The 18928-nt window shown below is 28.5% G+C and overlaps 2 protein-coding genes across 6 annotated transcripts in view; one reads left to right on the top strand and one right to left on the bottom strand.

Moving 5' to 3' along the window:
* LOC119601849 (alpha-protein kinase 1) overlaps window positions 1–11838 on the bottom strand; it is a 273362-nt gene extending 261524 nt beyond the window's left edge. For all 3 annotated transcript variants that reach the window (XM_037953042.1, XM_037953047.1, XM_037953043.1), the window contains exon 1: window positions 11182–11838. The gene's annotated coding sequence lies outside the window, so the exon portion shown is untranslated. The remainder of the gene's footprint in view (window positions 1–11181) is intronic.
* LOC119601847 (voltage-dependent calcium channel type A subunit alpha-1) overlaps window positions 1–18928 on the top strand; it is a 139591-nt gene that overhangs the window by 9564 nt on the left and 111099 nt on the right. For 2 of the 3 annotated variants that reach the window (XM_037953039.1, XM_037953037.1), the window contains exons 2-4: window positions 15051–15369; window positions 15628–15767; window positions 17043–17143. In XM_037953039.1, the coding sequence (XP_037808967.1) occupies window positions 15151–15369; window positions 15628–15767; window positions 17043–17143 (460 nt within the window). In that variant the 5' untranslated portion in view covers window positions 15051–15150. The remainder of the gene's footprint in view (window positions 1–15050; window positions 15370–15627; window positions 15768–17042; window positions 17144–18928) is intronic. The other variant, XM_037953038.1, reaches the window with a different exon arrangement.

Genomic DNA, 18928 nt, shown 5'->3' with positions numbered 1-18928 from the left:
TTAATAGAAAAAAAAGAAGAAAAATTGTTTAGTACTTTTAATCCATAAAAAGTAATGTTTTTAATAAAAGTGAAAAATAATACTATGAACTAGTCTAATGTCTAGTTTACAGACTTAACTATCAACTACTCTATGGACTAGTATATTAACTAGTCTATTGACTAACCCATGGCCCAATATATTGTTTAGTCCATTAGCTAATACATGGACTAGCATATTCACTAGTGAATTAGCAGCCTATTGACATACATGGTTTAGTTCGCTAAAAAAGCAATTGGTCTTGGGATTAGTCTATTGGCTAATCTATATATTTACAAGACTACTGACAAGTTATTAGTAATATTTAATATACTTCACAGATTGCATATACAGTCTTCCAAATTAACCATTAAAATTAAACATAAAGAAACTCTTCTCAAAACGATAATGTTCCTTACAAAAGAATTTTGTAATTTTCTAACTATCAAAATTAGAATACATACACATGTATATAAATATATATTTCTAAATATGACTATATTTAGTTTACCCCTCTACAAAATAAAATGCTTTCAACAATATTAACTATTGTTTAAGATTCATAAATAAAATAAAATTTTTACAAATGTCCTTGAGGCCTTAGAAAAAAAAATTAGTCAGCATCACATTATCAACAATGTTTTATATGTATATGTTTAAAAAATATATATATATATATTTTTGGTACTTATAAGTAGAATAAAATTTGATTACCAAATATGCGTCTAAATGACGCAAGTTGCAAAATTTTAATATAATAAATTTTAATTTGTTATACAAAAGGCGTAAGACAATGAATAAATTTTTATAGAAACCAAAAATATTATCTACAAATCAACAAATTTTCATATTTTAAAAAATATTAAATATAGAATTTATTGATATAAAATAGTACTAAAAAGATCGAATGAGCAAAAAAAAAATTGAATACAATTTAATATTTATCAGATTTTTATAAATGTATATAAAAAGTTATTTATTTAAATAAATAACATACATATGTACATACACACATATGTATGTGCATAGAATGAATGACATAGATATGAAAACAATAAAAATTATACATATTTACATACACAAATATAAACATATAATGTATATATGAATGTAAATGTAAATATATAATGCATTATGTGGTTATTTGTTAAATAAAAAAAATTTTGGCATATTTTTTTTGTTGCAATTGTTGTATTGCTTTTAAGAATAAAAACTGAAACAAATAAAATAAAAATTACATCATTTGACAATAAATCATTGTTAATTGCACACTAGAGAGAAAAGAATATGTTTCAAAACAAAAAAAAATCCTTTTGTTTATCATCATTTTATGCCAAGTTATAGGGAAATACAAATATACCCATACATTCTCATATACATAAGTATGTATGTATGTTTAAATATTTATTAGTATGAGTTTATAAACGTTTTATTCATATACATAGTACATACTAATGTAAATATAACGACATATACATAAAACTAAACCAAGAGTAGAAATAAGGAAAAAAACACGTCTAAAAAAGTGCTAAAATCCTCATGAATCAGTGACATGTGCATAAAATATGCAATTTTACGCAAATAATAAACACAAATACACACGTTTTATATTTATGTACGATGGTAGCAGCAACAGTCTTTTAGAAGCAGGTTTGGAGGTAATGATTACACAAAGTAATTCATTATAATTGTCAATTACATATAAAGTGTAATTGAGCAATAACCAATTACAAGTAATTATAGTTGATGTTTTTCCAGTTATGATTATTTGTAATGTGGAATTGACCAATTACTTGTAATTGTAATTTAAGTTTAACAATTACAAGTATGTAATTACAATTGGTAAAATTTCAATTACAAGTAATTGTAATTGGTAATGTTTTAATTACAATTACTTCAAATGTAATTGTAATTGAAAATGTAATCATTACTCCCCAAACCTGTTTAGAAGTAATGGAAACAAATTCGTTATTATAGCCATTGCCGATCCTCTTGGAGTTAGATTAGAAAAATCCGGTGCTCAAAATTCCCCAGAATTTAAAACCCTTGCACAAACTCCGCCTCTATAAGACACTTATTTTTGAGGGAATCCAAAATTTAACATGCACCAATGTTAGGACCAATTCTATACAGGAAAAGAGTATCTCTTTCTGAAATCATAAACAAATATTCCGATACATTTCTGTATAAAGAGTGTCACAGTGTCTATTGGAACTATGACATTGGACATCTACGATACCACCATTAACACATGTGCCCTTAAATTTTAGGTGAATTTCAGAAGCATTGGGATGATTCTGTGTATATGGCTTTTAAAGAGAGCTTGAATCAATTATTACATGAGATTTTTAGAATCTAAAAGAGTAAAAAAAATAGAAATCCACAAAGAAAAGTATACATTTTTAAAGGATTGAGCTCCGCAGCATATCTTTTCACAGTAACGAAAGGGTTGCCAACTTTGGGAACTTGTCATTCTTCTACACAAAAATGAAGTTAGTAATCCTGACTCAATCGCTCTCCAGAGCGGTTTCAGAAGCACAATAAGTACGATTTTCCTTGAAGCAAGTATAAAATTTTTGAAAAACTTTATTTAAGCCTTTTTTGGATCAAACTGTTTGATTAAGATTTTTCTTAACTATTTTACCAGACACCATTTTTTGAAAGCTTATATTTTTTAAGATCTGTTTTTTAAACCTACTAAAACTATTGCTGGATATATTTTAAGGGTCTAGGTTGTTATTTATTATAAAATTTTTTTAATATCGACATGATAATGCATGTTAAAGAGTGCTTGTTGACAAGGTCCCAGATTTGATAACAAAATATGGTTGATTTATGAATGCAAAAGATTGAATTAATCCCAAATAGGCTTAATTTAAGCTCGACTCGTACTTGATTTTAGAATTCATTAACATTTAAATATGATGATATCATTTTTCAAAAACTACTTATTGTAAAATTATTCTTAACTATATGGGAATTATATGTTAAGTTGCGAATGAATAAGTTTTTGGAATGAAAGAAATGTGTTGCGAAAAATAAAGTTCAATTTAGTATTCTACTCATCGCTTCTCCTCTCTCTTTCTATCGCTTCTAACAGAAAGGAAGGTTTGTATGAATACACATTTACATACAAACTTTTGAGGGTCTACGACCTGTATTTCCATGTGTTAAAAACTGAATAACAAAAGAAATCAAATAATGAAATATTTCAAGAAATTTTTGTATAACCCTCGTTACAGCTTGCAAACACATACAAATATGTATAATGTTTTTATTTACTGTAACCATTTATGATGATACTGATGATGTAGCACCTCATGCTGTTCTTGCTTTTAGTACTACTACGGATGATGCTGGTGATGATGACGACGACGATGATGGTGACAACAATGTCATTGTTTATGAGCCTACAATGCTGGTTACTCTCACTTACAATGCACAATGGATGGCAGGATTATATCAATGTTTGCCAAAGCAAAAAAAAAAAAAAAACACCAAACAACAAACAAATAAATAAACAAACAATGACAAATTTAGGTTTATGGGATATTTTTGGTTGCCATACAAACAAAAGTATGAATATAATAGAAATTATAAAATTTCCGGAAAAATCTTTAAACTGAAGGATTTTATAGAACTATAACTTGAACTTTTGCATAAAAGGAAGAAAAAGGGAGTAAATAAGTACAAAGGATAGCGATATATGTAATTATATTATATTGAAATATACATATCTATCCCTTTAAGATGTTTGGTTTTATTGTAACTAACTGTGTGACTCAGATAGTACGCATACAAGTAAACGCAATATCACACACTAACACTTTCCCTTACCGAAAATCTTTGAGAAAGAATGGTTTTTGCTGTTAGTGATGCTGCGGCGTTCTATAGTTATTTATATATATATGTACATATGTACGTATACGCAACTGAATAGTTAAGTAGTATGATGTTTTTAGACATTCCGGCTCCTAGTTTCAACACAAACCCAACTGACATTCCTATTTACTTCTACTTAAAGACACACACATACACTCTGGAACTTATACACTGAGATACATAAATATTATTTTCCCTTAACTTTGATGAGTATGTATAAGTGTGTGAGTGTTCCACAAAATCTTTAACCTCCTTTAAAGAAAATTTTTCGTATTTTTGTCAATGGCTTAGCGCCAGTGTTACTCGACATCATGACGCTTTTTGATTATAAATTTATTTTAGTATTAAAACATGTGCCATCTCCCATGTTATTTGAAGTTTAGAGGCAGAATTTAGCAAAAAAAAAAAAAAGAGTCCAAAACAATTTCACTTTAACAAGCTGGCTTTTTAAGATATTTGCTGCCGATATCACATATTTCTTTTTATCTTTAATACGTTAAACAACCGCAAAAGTTAGTAACAAATATGATATTTATGATTAATTATAAGTTGATTTTTTATATCAAGTCATAATTTAGGGATTTTCAAAAGTAGACTGCGTCTTTTAATTATATATTTTTTAATAAAAAATTAGGTCAGATTGTAGACTACTTAATTTAAATTAGGAGCAGTATTTATTGCTTACCACCAAAACTTGAAACATATGGGGAGAATACAGTTAAATTTTAACTTGAATAGCTTTTTTTAGTCACCAACAGTATTGACAGTTGTTGGGAAAGGGTCAAATTAAAGTATCTATTAGGTTTTCTCAATTCCTCAACAGTTTTTTAGAAATTCGAATTTTGCAAGAAAGTTTTAGAAATTAAACTAATAGTAAAGAATTTAATTTTTAGTGAAAATTAGATTTTTTTAGTGAAAATTTAAATTTTTGGTGAAAATTTAAATTTTTAGTGAAAATTTTAATTTCTTAGTGAAAATTAAAATTTTTAGTGAAAATTTGAAGTTTTAGTAAAAATTTGTATTTTAGTATTTGAAGTTTTAGTGAAAATTTTTATTTTTAGTGAAAATTTTAAGTTTTAGTGAAAATTTTTAATTTTAGTGAAAATTTGAATTTTTAGTGAAAATTGAATTTTTAGTGAAAATTTGTATTTTTAGTGAAAATTAGAATTTTTGGTGAAAATTTGAATTTTAGTGAAAATTTGAAGTTTTAGTGAAAATTTTTATTTTTAATAAAAATTTGAATTTTTAGTGAAAATTTTTATTTTTAGTAAAAATTTGTTTTTCGTGAAACTTTTATTTTAGTGTTTTTCGTTTTGTAAAATTTGAATTTTAGTGAAAACTTTGTATTTTTCGTGCCCTTTGCCTTTTTGGTGCCCTTTTCCTTTTCGTGCCCTTTGCCTTTTTCGCCCTTTGCCTTTTTCGTGCTCCCTTGCCATTTTTGCGTTTGCCCTTTTAGTGACATTTAATTTTGGTGAAATTTCAATTTTTAGTGAAATTTTCATTTTTTAGTTTTAGGGAAATTTTAATTTTTAGAGAAATTTGAATTTCTAGAATAATTGGAATTTCTAAGTAAAACAATTTATTTTGGGTGAGATGTGAATTTTAGTGAAAATTTGAATTTTGTAAAAATGGGAATTGGAAAGTATATCTGGTCCAGTGTTACTAAAAAAGCCAAATTCAAAAATTTGTTAAAAGCAGGTGTGAATGTTATATTAGAATATGGACCGAAACTCTTAAGAGTTCGAAAGAGTCATTATTTTCTAATAAGAAATCATTTTTGTAGAATTTCGTATAATAACTTATTTTATCTATATATGTATGTATGAGGAATAGACCAAATTTTGAACCGGTTGTTATAAGAGATTTACAGGATTTGGTTATGTCCAATTTAATCATTCTACTTTCATTTTTAAGCCAGAAATAAACGTTAAGGGCTTATTTGAGGGCTTATTTGAGGGCTATGGACACATGTGGACCGATTTTGCCTATTTTCAATGCAATGTGTTATAAAAATTGTTTAAAATTTCTGTTATCTTATTCCTACCGTTTCAACAGACAGACGGACGGAGATGGCTAGATCGACTTAGAATCTAATAAGGACTCGGAACGATCAATATTTCTTTGTTTAACAAAAGCAATGATGGTTCAAATATCGAAATACTTTCCCTTAAGAATTAAAAAGATCTCCCAGACGTTAAAAAACATAGCAATTTAAGATTAGTTCCATAAGTTTGGGAGTCGTTGGTTCGAATTGCTCTTGATATTCAGGTATGTTTGACGATAACGGAATTACGGTTATAGTCACCCTGCTCTTCAAATTAAGTGATAATATAATTTGTAATTTAATTAAAAAAAATACAATTAAGAGATTCTAAACCTTTCTCAATGACATACAAAAAAAAAAAAAACTGAAATGTCTAGCAATGTTTTCTATTACATATCAGATTTCTGTAAAAATTTCCTCTACAAAGCACTTACAAATTTTGTTCAACATATACAAATAGTAGCTATCCTACAACGTCCTGAAACTATCATATTTTACAAAGAACTTCGAGGAATCGCTTAAAACCCCAAAATCGCTGATTGTTCTAAAGAAAATTCTACAAAACAATAACAAAAAAACTGTCATATATAGGGTTTATAAACCGGTTAACCGGATAACCGAAAAACCGGTTTTTATTGCATATTTCGGTTTTTCGCAAACCGGTTTTTTTAAAACATTGGTTTTCGGTTAACCGGGTTATCCGGGTTTTAAGTCTCGGTTAACCGGTTCCAAAAAAAAACAAATTTTTGGTACAAAATTGTATGTTTTCTCTGATTTTTTATTGTGGTTTTTAAACATTTTGGATAGATAATTCTAAACATTATTTCCGTTTGTGCATATGAAAACAGACCTAAGATTGTTAAACAAATGTTATGTATATAAAATGGAGATTTACAATTTCAGATAATCAGGAAATTAGTAAAAAGTTGGCATTTAAACCAATAAAAAATTAACTATTTAAACAAATTCCAACCATTATATGAAGAAATTTGTTATTTATTAAGACGGATAAATAACATTGATGGTAAAATTCAGGATGCACTTACTTGTTTACTGCGTGAGTATAATAAAAATCGAGAAGTTTCACAAACGTTCTCAAAACGGACTTTATTTATCGAAACATAAGGATTGTTGTTGCCGTCCGAGAACTTATGCTGCTGGGGTTTTTCACAAACTGTAATGGCGCTTAGGTTGATTGACAGGAAGTCAGAATGACACCTGTCAATATTCCTAAGAGTCATTCACAGTAATTTGAACAACCACAGGCGTAGCGAGCGAAGGGAGGTCACTGTCTATGTCGAGACAGTCGTCGTCTACTTCCGTTCCCGATAAATCGTCGCGAGCCTTGATAGTTCTGGACATAATTTTTGCTATTGATATAGATGGATTATATATTCAAAGGTCAATTTATCCCTCCTATGGCAACTTCCATATACCTAACGAATCAATAATATCTTCAGATCTATATAAGTTTGTTTTCTTATGATATATTAATGTGCATATCTATACTAAAAAGTGCAAATATCTTATTAAGTAATTCATAATAATGACTTTTTCAACTAAATATTATAATATTTTAAAGATTTCCAAACATTTCGGTTAACCGGTTTAACCGGTTTTTTTATACTCGGTTAACCGACAAACCGGTTTTCTAGAAATGGTCAATTTTCGGTTAACCGAAAAACCGGTTTTTCCAAAAGTCGGTTTTTTATAAACACTAGTCATATATTTTATTTTTTGCTTAGTACTTTTTCATAAAATATTATTTTGATTTCAACGTAATCTCGAAAATTTTATAGATTGTTTGTTTACTCGTTGTTTACTTTAACGTGTAACATTTTATGGGGCTGGTAAATATAAAAGCTCCATGACTAAAAATTTTCATTCAGCGTGTCTAATTTATTGTAGTTGTGTTTTAGGACATTTAATCAAACATTGACGTCATAATGTCGATATGACTGAATGAAAGAAAAAAAAACACGTCAATATATTAGCAAAAACAAACAAATAATAAAGTAAACAGGGAAAATGACGAGTAGTATTGTCTACAGCTGGATTAAATTTTATGAACTTGAAATAGAAACATAAATAAATATACAACTATGTATGTATTTGGGGTCCTTTTTTATGGTTTTGTTTGTTAATTTTGAAATGAAAGATTTTTTTTTATTTTTACTTCAAAACGAAATTAAAGCACTTTAAAAAATTACTATTTTTGTGTTAACATAGACGTTGAAATCAGAATGTGTAATATGTTGCCCTAAGTTCCTATGTATATAAAAACTTACAAAAGTATTACAAATCGTTAGCGACCCGTAAAAAATCAAATATATGTGTGTCTGTATGTATCTATATCAGTGTTGCCCATACACACACTGTTACACATTCATTTGTATTGGTAAAGCAGCAGAGAACAAAATGTAACCCAAAATAAAACTGTACTAATAAAATGACTGCATACTAAAAAGTATATTCTAACTGTCAAATTGATATTATGGATTTTGACAGACAGCGCACATTAAAGTTCATATATAAAAAACTATCAGCTGTGCTCTCTCATTCACCTACATAAATTCGGCTTTCTCAAAATTTTGTTGTTGTATTTCTGTGTGGATTTTAAAAAAGTTGCGTACAGATCTTACTTCGACAAATGCTGATCAGCAACTGAGTTGATTTTGTTTTGCAAGTTGAGAGATAATCAACTAGCACATGCTCAAATAAGAAAATACACAAGTAAGCTTATAGTGTAGGTGAGTCAACGCAACGTCAGCAGAATATTCTTGCCCTATCTCGCGTGATAGGGAACAGTGATTTTGGGCACCATTGATCTATATGTAAATAAGTATTTTGGAACATTTAATTTTAATAGTTTATTCACCTGTTTCTTTCTAAATACATACATATGTACATATGTATTGTATATTTGAAACTATATTAGATTTATTTGAATCCTTGTAATTATTGTAAAAGTTTTAGATATCCTAGTAAATGCTATTTATAAATAAATGAAAAGGTTTTGATTATGTACATGTGTTTATAAATACACCAATGGGAATAAATAAAATATTTGTTTGTTAATGTAAACGTTCTCATACGTTCTCATCTAACAAATATTAGACGAAAATTACGTGACCCCTAAAATATACATACACATTTTGATTTAAATTTAATACCTTAGATGTTATTGTGTGTTTTGACATTTTAAATATCATGTAAGATACAAAAAACCGTTGGTTACGTATTTTTCTTCAAATATTTAATAGGTGTGAACGTTCTGTTAGCCTAAGTGGTTGTTAGATACATTAATTTGTTATAAATAAGTACAAAACAAATATTTGATTTAAAACTCTTTTGAAAAAAAGGTAAAAATCTTGAAACGAAAAAGTACCAAAGATTAGATTTTCATTTCATCAGGATCTTATGTGTTCGATTTTATTATTCTAGGTTCAATAATTCAGAATATCAAAAAAGTATCAGTAGAAAGATGAAAAAGTACCAAAAAGCTCATTATTAAGTTATGAGTTTCTAGGTTTAATATTATAAAAAAATTCAAAAAGTACCAGTTGAAGAACGAAAAAGTACCAAAGAGTACCCTTTTATAAATTTTCCTTCTATCAGAAAATTTAAAAATTCTATTTTGAAGTATGAAAAAGTACCAAAAGGTTCCCTTTTCTGGATCCTCCGGATACTCCGAGCTTTGCATGCTTAATTTCACATTTTCCAGTTTCAAAATTAGAGAAAAATTAAAAAGTACCTTTTGAAGAGCGAAAAAGTATCATAAAGTGCCATTTTACAGGTTCTCACTTACTCCGGTCTCTACATGCTTAATTTCATGTTTCTATTTTTAATATTATAGAAAGTTAAAAACGTTCCTTTTGAAGAAAGAAAAAGTATCAAAATTCCGGGTATAATTTCATGTTTCTAGGTTCAATATTATAGAAAATACAAAAATTACTTTTTGAAAAACAAAAAAAAAAAAAAAACAAACCCTTTTATAGGTTCTCATATACATAATTCCGGGGCCTACATGATTAATTTCATGTTTCTAGGTTTAATATTAAAGAAAACTCAAAAAGTGCCATTTTAAGAACAAAAATGTACCAAATTAGCAATTGGTACCGGATTAGCATTCTCATTGTCTGGTTATATTTTATAGAAACCATAGATTGATAGTTTTCATATAAAAATTAATTTAACTAGCGGAGTATGCACCGGTTAAACGATGACCGTAGGTTGAGATAACGTCCCTAAGTGTTATTAAATATACCAATTTTAAAAATTTTAGCAAATTTGGCTAATTGAGTTTAAAAAAAAACCGAATTTTACGTTTTTACCCCTTTTTGTACTTTTTCCCTCCCCATTAACGAAATAAAATTTCTGTTCCAGAAAGTTGTAGTGGAAGTCAGTATTCATGTGCTAGTATAAGATAATAAACAGAAAACAATATTTTATGATAAAGGTATAAAAATAGGTACAATTTTCACCCCTTAAACGTTGGAATTCAAAAAAGTACTTAATTTATATTCCTTTTTTTCGATAAGTTACAAACGAATTAAAAATTTCTATTCTCTAAATTTCTACGTTCACTGGTTAAAAACATACATGGGTTATAAAAAAGTACCAAATTACGGGTTTACATGTTGCATCTCCTTAACATTCATATCTACTTAGTTTAAAATTACAGGTATAACCATGTACTTTAGTATAAACAAGTTTTATAAGAACCCAAATTCAAGTTCTATGTAAACCAAGTGTCTGTATCAAATATCAGTCCATAATTAAATATATAAGAAAATCGACAAAAATGATTTCTTGTAAGAAATTAAAGACGGTTTTGATTTATATAGGGTTTGGTCCACAATTCACTTAAGCCCCAATAAAAATTACTTTTGCTGAAAATATCCTTCACGTTCATATTAATATCAATATACATATGACATGTGTATACATACATATATCGGCATTACTTTTTCCATATACTTATTTTTAATACCAGATCAACCTTATCAACAGAGAAAGCTTATTTGTGAAAAAAGTTCCAATTAGCTTATTCCCTTTAAGGTCTATTTTAATTTCAAAAGGCAGGAAATATCAAAATTGCAAAATTAATATGTATAATAAATTATGATTTAGTGTAATAATTTATTACAACAAATATAATGCAAAATGTTTTAAATATGTATGTATATTAAATAAACTAATTCCCTAAATAAATTATTGAACAAAACTACACTCACCTTTAAAATAGAAGAAAAATATGTAGCAGCGATTTAACATTGATATTATTTACACTTTTTTATTACTTGTACTTGTTTACATGTTTTTGAATAATCTCTATTTAAAGCTCTCTCAAAAAAACTCTCTAATAAAAGCAATACTCTCTTATGATTCTTATTTACATAAATTTGTTTTTGCAAAAAACACAAAAGACGAAATATCAAAAAGGAATCGACGAAAGCAAGCATTGACATGAAATTGTGTATTACAACAACACGTACATAATCGCAGTAAATAGACATTTAAAAAAATTATTACATACACAAAAAGTTCTATTTAAATTTATTATAATAAAACAAAAAGGGGTTCCTTTATTATAATTTCATATAAATTATTACTTTTACTTAATTTTTTTTATAAAATTATTAATATTTAAAGAAAATTATTGCACTGCTGATTACTTCTACTAAACTAACAAACATTTTCCGACACTATTCACGACACGTATTAAAATCACGATACAAGGATGTATATTATATTTAACATTCACATAAATTAATATTTTTTATAGTTTATTAAAATTTATTTATTTTAAATTTAATATTAGCACACTTTTACATTTTAAAACACTTTTTTTAAAACACTTACTTGAGATCAACGAATTTAAACCACGCTTTTGCAAATGCAAAAATAAACTAATTAAAAAGAAAAGAAAATATCGATTTCATGCTTGAATTTGTTTTTAATGAGTTCTCGTGTAAAATTGAGAGTAAGAGATCATGATCTCTATTTTTTTGTTTGTTTGTTTTGTTAATTGTAAAACAATAACAACCACTACATGAATTGTTGAGTGTTTGAATTGATTGAATACCAATGTTGAGTGTGTGACGTCATCAATGAGTTAATATGTAAATTTGAGTATTATTATGATTTAGCAAAATAAGAAATATTAATGGAATACAGTCAGGATTCTCTTTTATGTGCATAGTAGCAATAACGGGATAATATTTCAAGTAAAGTAATTATAGAAAATTTTAATATAATTTGATTATAGAAAAAGTAAATGGTGATATAAAATTGGTTATGGGTTTATAGGAAATCGGAAAGTTTAGGGGGTTAATATTTGATTATTGTAATTTAGTTACATACATATATAGATATATTCCTGCCCTATAAAATCACATCTGAGTTTTTGGTATTTTTTATACCCTACACCTACATAGTGGGGATGGTAGTATAAGTTTGTGCTGATGTTTCTATCGCACAAAAATATTGAACTTACACCCACCTTAGAATCACTTGCTGGATCGATTAACACAAGTCCGTCTGTTCGTCCGGCAGTCTGGCTTTCCATGTTAATCTTGTGAGCAAGGTACAGGCAGCAATTATCAAAATATTTTAATGAAATTTCTACCAAGGCGAAGCCCATAGTAAATAGTTGAAATCGGTCCCTTATTTCACCTAGACCCCAAACAATCGGACCTTCCGATTTGAGGTTTTTAGCCCAAATCCACACAAATCGGCTCAAGTAAGTGCTATATAAACGTAAATGACACTGGTGTCTTTTGTAAGGATCGGACCTCAATTGACCCCAGTCCCCATACAAGCTCACCTTTAGAAAATGACTTACACGTCCATAATTGACTTATAACTTTCGCCTTTATAATTTCTATAATATGATTTTCCGATCCTATAAAATATAGACATATGAGCAATTTCGTGTCAAGTGAACTCTCATTTGATTAAAACCCTGTATGACCCAAATGTCCAACTTTGACTCCCTCACTCCCGGCAGTTCTTAACCGATAGAGCGAAACAAATAGACCGATAACTAACCGTGGTGCAAATTTCATCACAATCGACTTTTGTTGGGTCACTTGATATGAAATTGCCCAAATGCCCTATGTCCGTTTGTCTGTCCGTTTGTATATTTGTCGAAAACAATTTTATGAAGACAAATCTTCATCAATTCTGCCAGACATTTCTTTCGAGAAATCGGTCCATAAATAACGGATATTTAAGCAAAAATGCGAGAAAACCTCTGAAAATTTCATCAATCAGAATTTGTTGTACATGCCTTGACATAAAGAAAAAAAAAAAAAACACATCAACATAAAGCTTTAAATGGTAAATTTTGTTCCTGTACTTTGTTTATAAACAAAAATAAAACAGAGCAAGAACAACACGTTACGAATGAAGCTGTGTGTCGTTATTGTCTAAAAACATAATTAAGCATGAAGAGCCCGGAGTCGATCATCAAAAAGCACTTTTTGAATTTTCTATAATATTGAATCTAGAAGCATGAAACATGTAGAGCCCAGAGTAGGTGAGAACATTTTAAAGGACACCATTTTGTATGTTTTCATTCTTTAAAAGGTCCTTTTTTAATTGTCAACAATATTGAACCCAGAAACATGAACTTAAGTATGTAGAGCACGGATGAGTTGAGAACCCATATAAGGGGACTTATAAGTACATTTTCGTTCTTCAAAAGGTACTTTTTTAATTTTCTATAATTGAACCTAGAAACATGAAATTTATCATGTTGAGCTCAGAGTAAATTGAAATCTATAAAAGGAGACGTTATGGTACTTTTACGTTCTTCAAAAGACACTTTTTTAATTTTCAATAATATTGAACCCAGAAACATGAAATTAAGAATGTAAGCCCGAGTGAGTTAAAAGGGGACTTTTTAGTACTTTTTCGTTCTTCAAAAGGTACTTTTTGGAATTTCTATAATATTGAACCTAGAAACATACAATTAATTATGTAGAGCTCGGAGTAAATGAAAATCTACAAAAGGGGACTTTTTGGTACTTTTACATTGTTCAAAAGGTTCTTTTTGAATTTCCTATAATATTGAACCTAAAAACATGAAATTAATCATATAGAGCTCGGAGTAAATGAGAATCTATAAAAGGCGACTTTTGGGTACTTTTACGTTCCGCAAAAGGTACTTTTTGAATTTGCTATAATATTGAACCTAGAAACATGAAATTAATCATGTAGAGTTCGGAATAAGTAAGAACCTATGAAAAGGGACTTTTTGTTACTTTTCGTTCTTCAAAAGGTACTTTTTGAAATTTCTCTAATATTGAACCTAGAAACATGAAAAATAAAGCATGTAGAGTTCGGAATAAAGGAGAACCTATGAAAAGGGACTTTTAGGTACTCTTTCGATCTTCAAAGGGTACTTGATAAGTTTTCTATTATGATAGAAGAGTGTATTTTTTGGTACTTATAATATTTAACCTAAAAAACGCAAAATTAAACATGCTGAGTGTTTAAATAAAATGAATTAAAATTTATATAAGGTACTTTTCTGTCATTCAAGTGGTACTTTTTTGAATAGTAGCATTCATATAGGATCCTGATGAAATGAAAATTTATAAGAATAAACTTTTAAGTACTTTTTCGTTGATGATTTTTGATTTTTTTTAATTTAAACTTGATTAAAAAAAATTATAGTAGGGGACTTTGTGGTACTTTTTTGTAAAAGTCGATTGTTTTTTAACACACCATGGAAAAGGGTATATACATATATTACATTCGGCACAGACGAATATATAACTGTTAATTGTTTTATAACATTTTGTATTTTAATGGAAATTAATTAAGGCAGAAAATTCTTATTAAAAATTAAATTTGTGATTTTTTTAAAAAAAAAGAACTGGTTGCTTGAATACCTACATCTTAAAAGTATTAAGTTCCAGAAGTAATGGCCACATGGCAAAGATTGGTGCTGTTCATGAATCTGATATGCTTCTGTTTGCATCTGTTCTAGAACTTAGAAATTTAGTAAATTTTTGTAGGAAATAATAAAAATTTTATTTTAATTAAAATTAAATTTTTATTAAAATCTTAATTTACTTTCTCATTTCATTTGCAGGTTGGCAGCGGCTCAGGAAGCGGCGCTAGCAGGGCATCAACAGGGCTCCACAAGCGGGGGGCACTCGGGTCGAAGGGGAGCCCATCGCTTAGCTGATAGAATGGGTGGCCCAAAGAAAGAGGAAACACCACCTGGTGGTGGTCCCACATCATTATTTATCCTCACCGAGGATAATCCAATTAGAAAATACACACGTTTCATAATAGAATGGCCGCCCTTCGAGTACACTGTGTTATTGACAATCATTGCCAACTGTGTTGTGTTGGCATTAGAAGAACATTTGCCTGAGTGTGATAAAACGGTATTGGCCCAAAAGCTGGTAAGTACAAAAACACAAAACAAACTAAAAGAAAAAAACTTGATTTGCCAAAAAAAAAAAAAACACATACAAAATAAAACAATTAGAAATGTGAAACAGCTTAACATAATTACTATATAGTGTGGAATATTTAATCTCAAACTGTTGGCAATTGTTTTCAATTAATATTTAATTTCAATAGCCAACAACGGCCAACAACTGTTATGCTTAACCACGTAAAAGTGTAACTAATGTATGGAAATTTTGTTTGTTATTTAGGAAAAAACGGAGACCTATTTTTTATGCATTTTCTGTGTAGAAGCATCGCTCAAGATCCTTGCCTTAGGTCTAGTTTTGCATAAACACTCCTACCTCAGGAATATTTGGAACATCATGGATTTCTTCGTAGTAGTAACGGGGTAAATATTAATTCTAATTTCTTTTTTGGTTTTTTCGAAGACTTTAAATTTTTCTTTCACACACACACACAAATTGATGGGGTGGTTTGAAAGTGTTAAATGAATTTGGAAAATATTTAAAGTTCTTTTGACACTTTTCTGAAAAGCGTTCAATTTGTGTGTGAATATGACTTTAATTAGGTTACCCTACACCATTGTTTTTCATTTGAAGTATTAGGCAATGTCCGTCCATCTGTCTGTAGATAAATTGTATGTCTCAATTATGAAGATATTTCGAAATGGTTGAAATCGTTTCATTTCTCGGTCCTCTGAGATTAGACGCAAGATGCCAACTGTAAGAAATTCATACAAAATTTTAAAAATGTTGTGGTTTTTCTAACTAGAAAGAAAACATTAAAATAGTAGGCGGATCGGCCCCATTATAAAGTTTTCTTTCGGAAATCACTTTTAAATCTCATAGAATTTTCAGAACAATTAACAGTAGCAATGAAGACATATTTGGATCAAACCATAACTTCCATATCCGAGCTCCTAAAATCACGTAAACTAGATCAAATCCGTTAAGACGAAAAAAAAAACCGATTATAAGTTTTCTAAAATTACTTTATATTGGTGTAGGGTATCACATAAAGTCGGTCCTTAACGACTTAATGTTATTTTTTTATTTTAATGTTTTCATTTCAATTTTCTTTATTTTTCATTTCATTATGTGTGTGTGTGTATGTGTGTATGTGTTTGTGTGTGGAAATTTGTATGTATTTGTGAGTGTATGTGCAAATGTATTTCTCTTTTTTTAACAACAAAACTCTCTACAGCTTTAAGTCTATATTCGAAAAAAGGAAACCAACAATTTCTTTATATTTTTTTACATTCCTTTTTTTTAATTTTCTTTTAATGACTAGTTGTTTTTGGTTATGTTTTATTAAATTGTTTATATATGGTTTTTTTACTTATTTTATTTGCAAATATTGTGCTGTTTTTCCTTTTTCTAACATCTTGTTTTTCTCTCTTTCATCTATTACTATCTTTTATTTGAACTTTAATATCCTGCATTCCGTTTTTTTTCTTTTTTGTAAATTTTTAAATTTTGATTTGAGTTTTTAATTTCTATTTTAATTTTATTTTCTTTTTTTTTTGATTTGCGCAACCGAAATTATTTTTTTTTTTAATAAAAAAAAAATACTATCTACCAATTCACGGTTTTACAACTTTATCTCGTGTGATCAAACGATCGTGTTTTTGTTATTGAAACCCCGATAATTGTTACGTAATTAGTGCCATGACAATCTTTGCCGAGGCCAATATAGATGTCGATCTACGAATGTTAAGATCATTTCGTGTTTTAAGGCCGTTAAAACTTGTTTCAAGAATTCCAAGTAAGATTTTCCTCTTTCATAAAAGTTTCTTTAACGCAATAATACATTACGTAGGTTTAAATATCTAGAGATCATATTAAAATTAGCGCAAAATTATTACCAACTGATATCGTATTTATTAGGCTAGTTTAATACTATAAACATTTTCCAATAAAAAAAAACAATCTAAATTTTTTTCTAGTAACCGCTAGGGTCTCATTATTTTTTTTTTTAATTTATCAAAAACTAGTAGTTTTAATAAAAACTTTATGGTCTAAAATTAGTTTAGTAATTGGTTAAATAAAAAATAAATGTGTCTCTTTAGCCGTGCTAACTAAAATAAATATTTCCCGGCTTCCTAGATCTTTATATGAAAGTTCATTTTTGTCTAAGAGACTTACTTTTAGGTTATTATTTTTTTGACAATAAAATATAGAAAATAAATAATTTCCTAAAAGTCTGTTTTAAATTTTGAAAATAAATATTTTCTAACACTTCATATTAAGACTATGAGTAGCCGTTAATTTTTTAAAACATATTTTTTTATAATAATCTCTTATTTTTAGAAAAACTGCGAAGAATTTAGATAACTTCTTTTTAACGTGTGTGTGTGTGTGTGTAATAAATATATGTATCATTAAATGTGTCTTAATTTTTATTAATAAAATTTTTAATTTTGTAGTTGAATAAATAAATAATTTGAAACAGTTTTTATAAGTTTATTATTAAAAGAAAACTTTAGACTTAAATATCCACTTAGAAAGGTATATCCTTGGACATCAATGCGATATAAGTTACGAAAAAAAGAAGAACTTTTTCACTTTTTAACAAAAGACACTATTACTGTGTGAATCACGTTATCACCATGCCGTACTTAATTCGACAACAGAAAATTGTCCACGCACTGGTTTCAACTTGACAACAGACCTGTATCAACTTGTCAACTAAGCGGTCATATTGATATTTATACTAGTACATAATAATATTGAAGAAAGTTGAGCTGAAACAACTTTTAGTCGTGTACAAATACAGTATATTTACGAAAGAATATTATTTAAAGGAACGAGGTTTTCAACCTATATACATACATATGTATACTAGAGTGTCTCGAGGAACCGCGTTTTTAAGAAATGCTCTAAAATTTTTTCCCCGTGATCTTAAAAGATTGCTGAAAAACATTGGGTGTAGTAAAACTTCAAAATACCTGAACCTGATTGTCATCTTTATTTGATGTTATTTTTAAGGATACATAAATAAAATTTATTCCCTCTAATGTAGTGTGAAGATTTTGCTTTGCAAAAAGTTGAAAGACCTAGAATTAGAAGCATTACTCTATGAAGTTTATTGTCAATTGCTAGATATTCCACCTATTGAAACATATTTAAGATATAAGGCGGCGCTTACAGCCGAACGGCTCTTTATTTTAGGCGAACTGGCCAAAAGCGGTTATAGGACACGTCATCAATGTACACAAGACACATTGGAAGGTTGTACACAATCATCGGACGTGCCTGATCGCATACCAGACACAGAATATGTCGGAAACTTTGAAACGCTAATCCCAGATAGAATGTCTTGGTTAAGCGGGAAACTAGAGCAAATACCAGTAGGAATCGTTTGTTACACGGATGGCTCTAAATTATAGTGGATAGTGGGGGATAAAGTGGCCCTGGGATACCCAGAAACAGAAATATACCACCGTTAACCTAAACATAACACAAGCAATAACGGAATGTGTAAATTGGATTAGAATAAATATGGCGCTCACAGGGCTTAATATATTTACCGACAACCAGAAGGCAATTA

Source organism: Lucilia sericata, unplaced genomic scaffold (assembly GCF_015586225.1).
Source record: "Lucilia sericata isolate MDLA Ls3-8-SP2 unplaced genomic scaffold, ASM1558622v1 Contig000193F_arrow, whole genome shotgun sequence".
Lineage (NCBI taxonomy): Eukaryota > Metazoa > Arthropoda > Insecta > Diptera > Calliphoridae > Lucilia > Lucilia sericata.
This window is presented reverse-complemented; position numbering and strand designations above follow the sequence as displayed.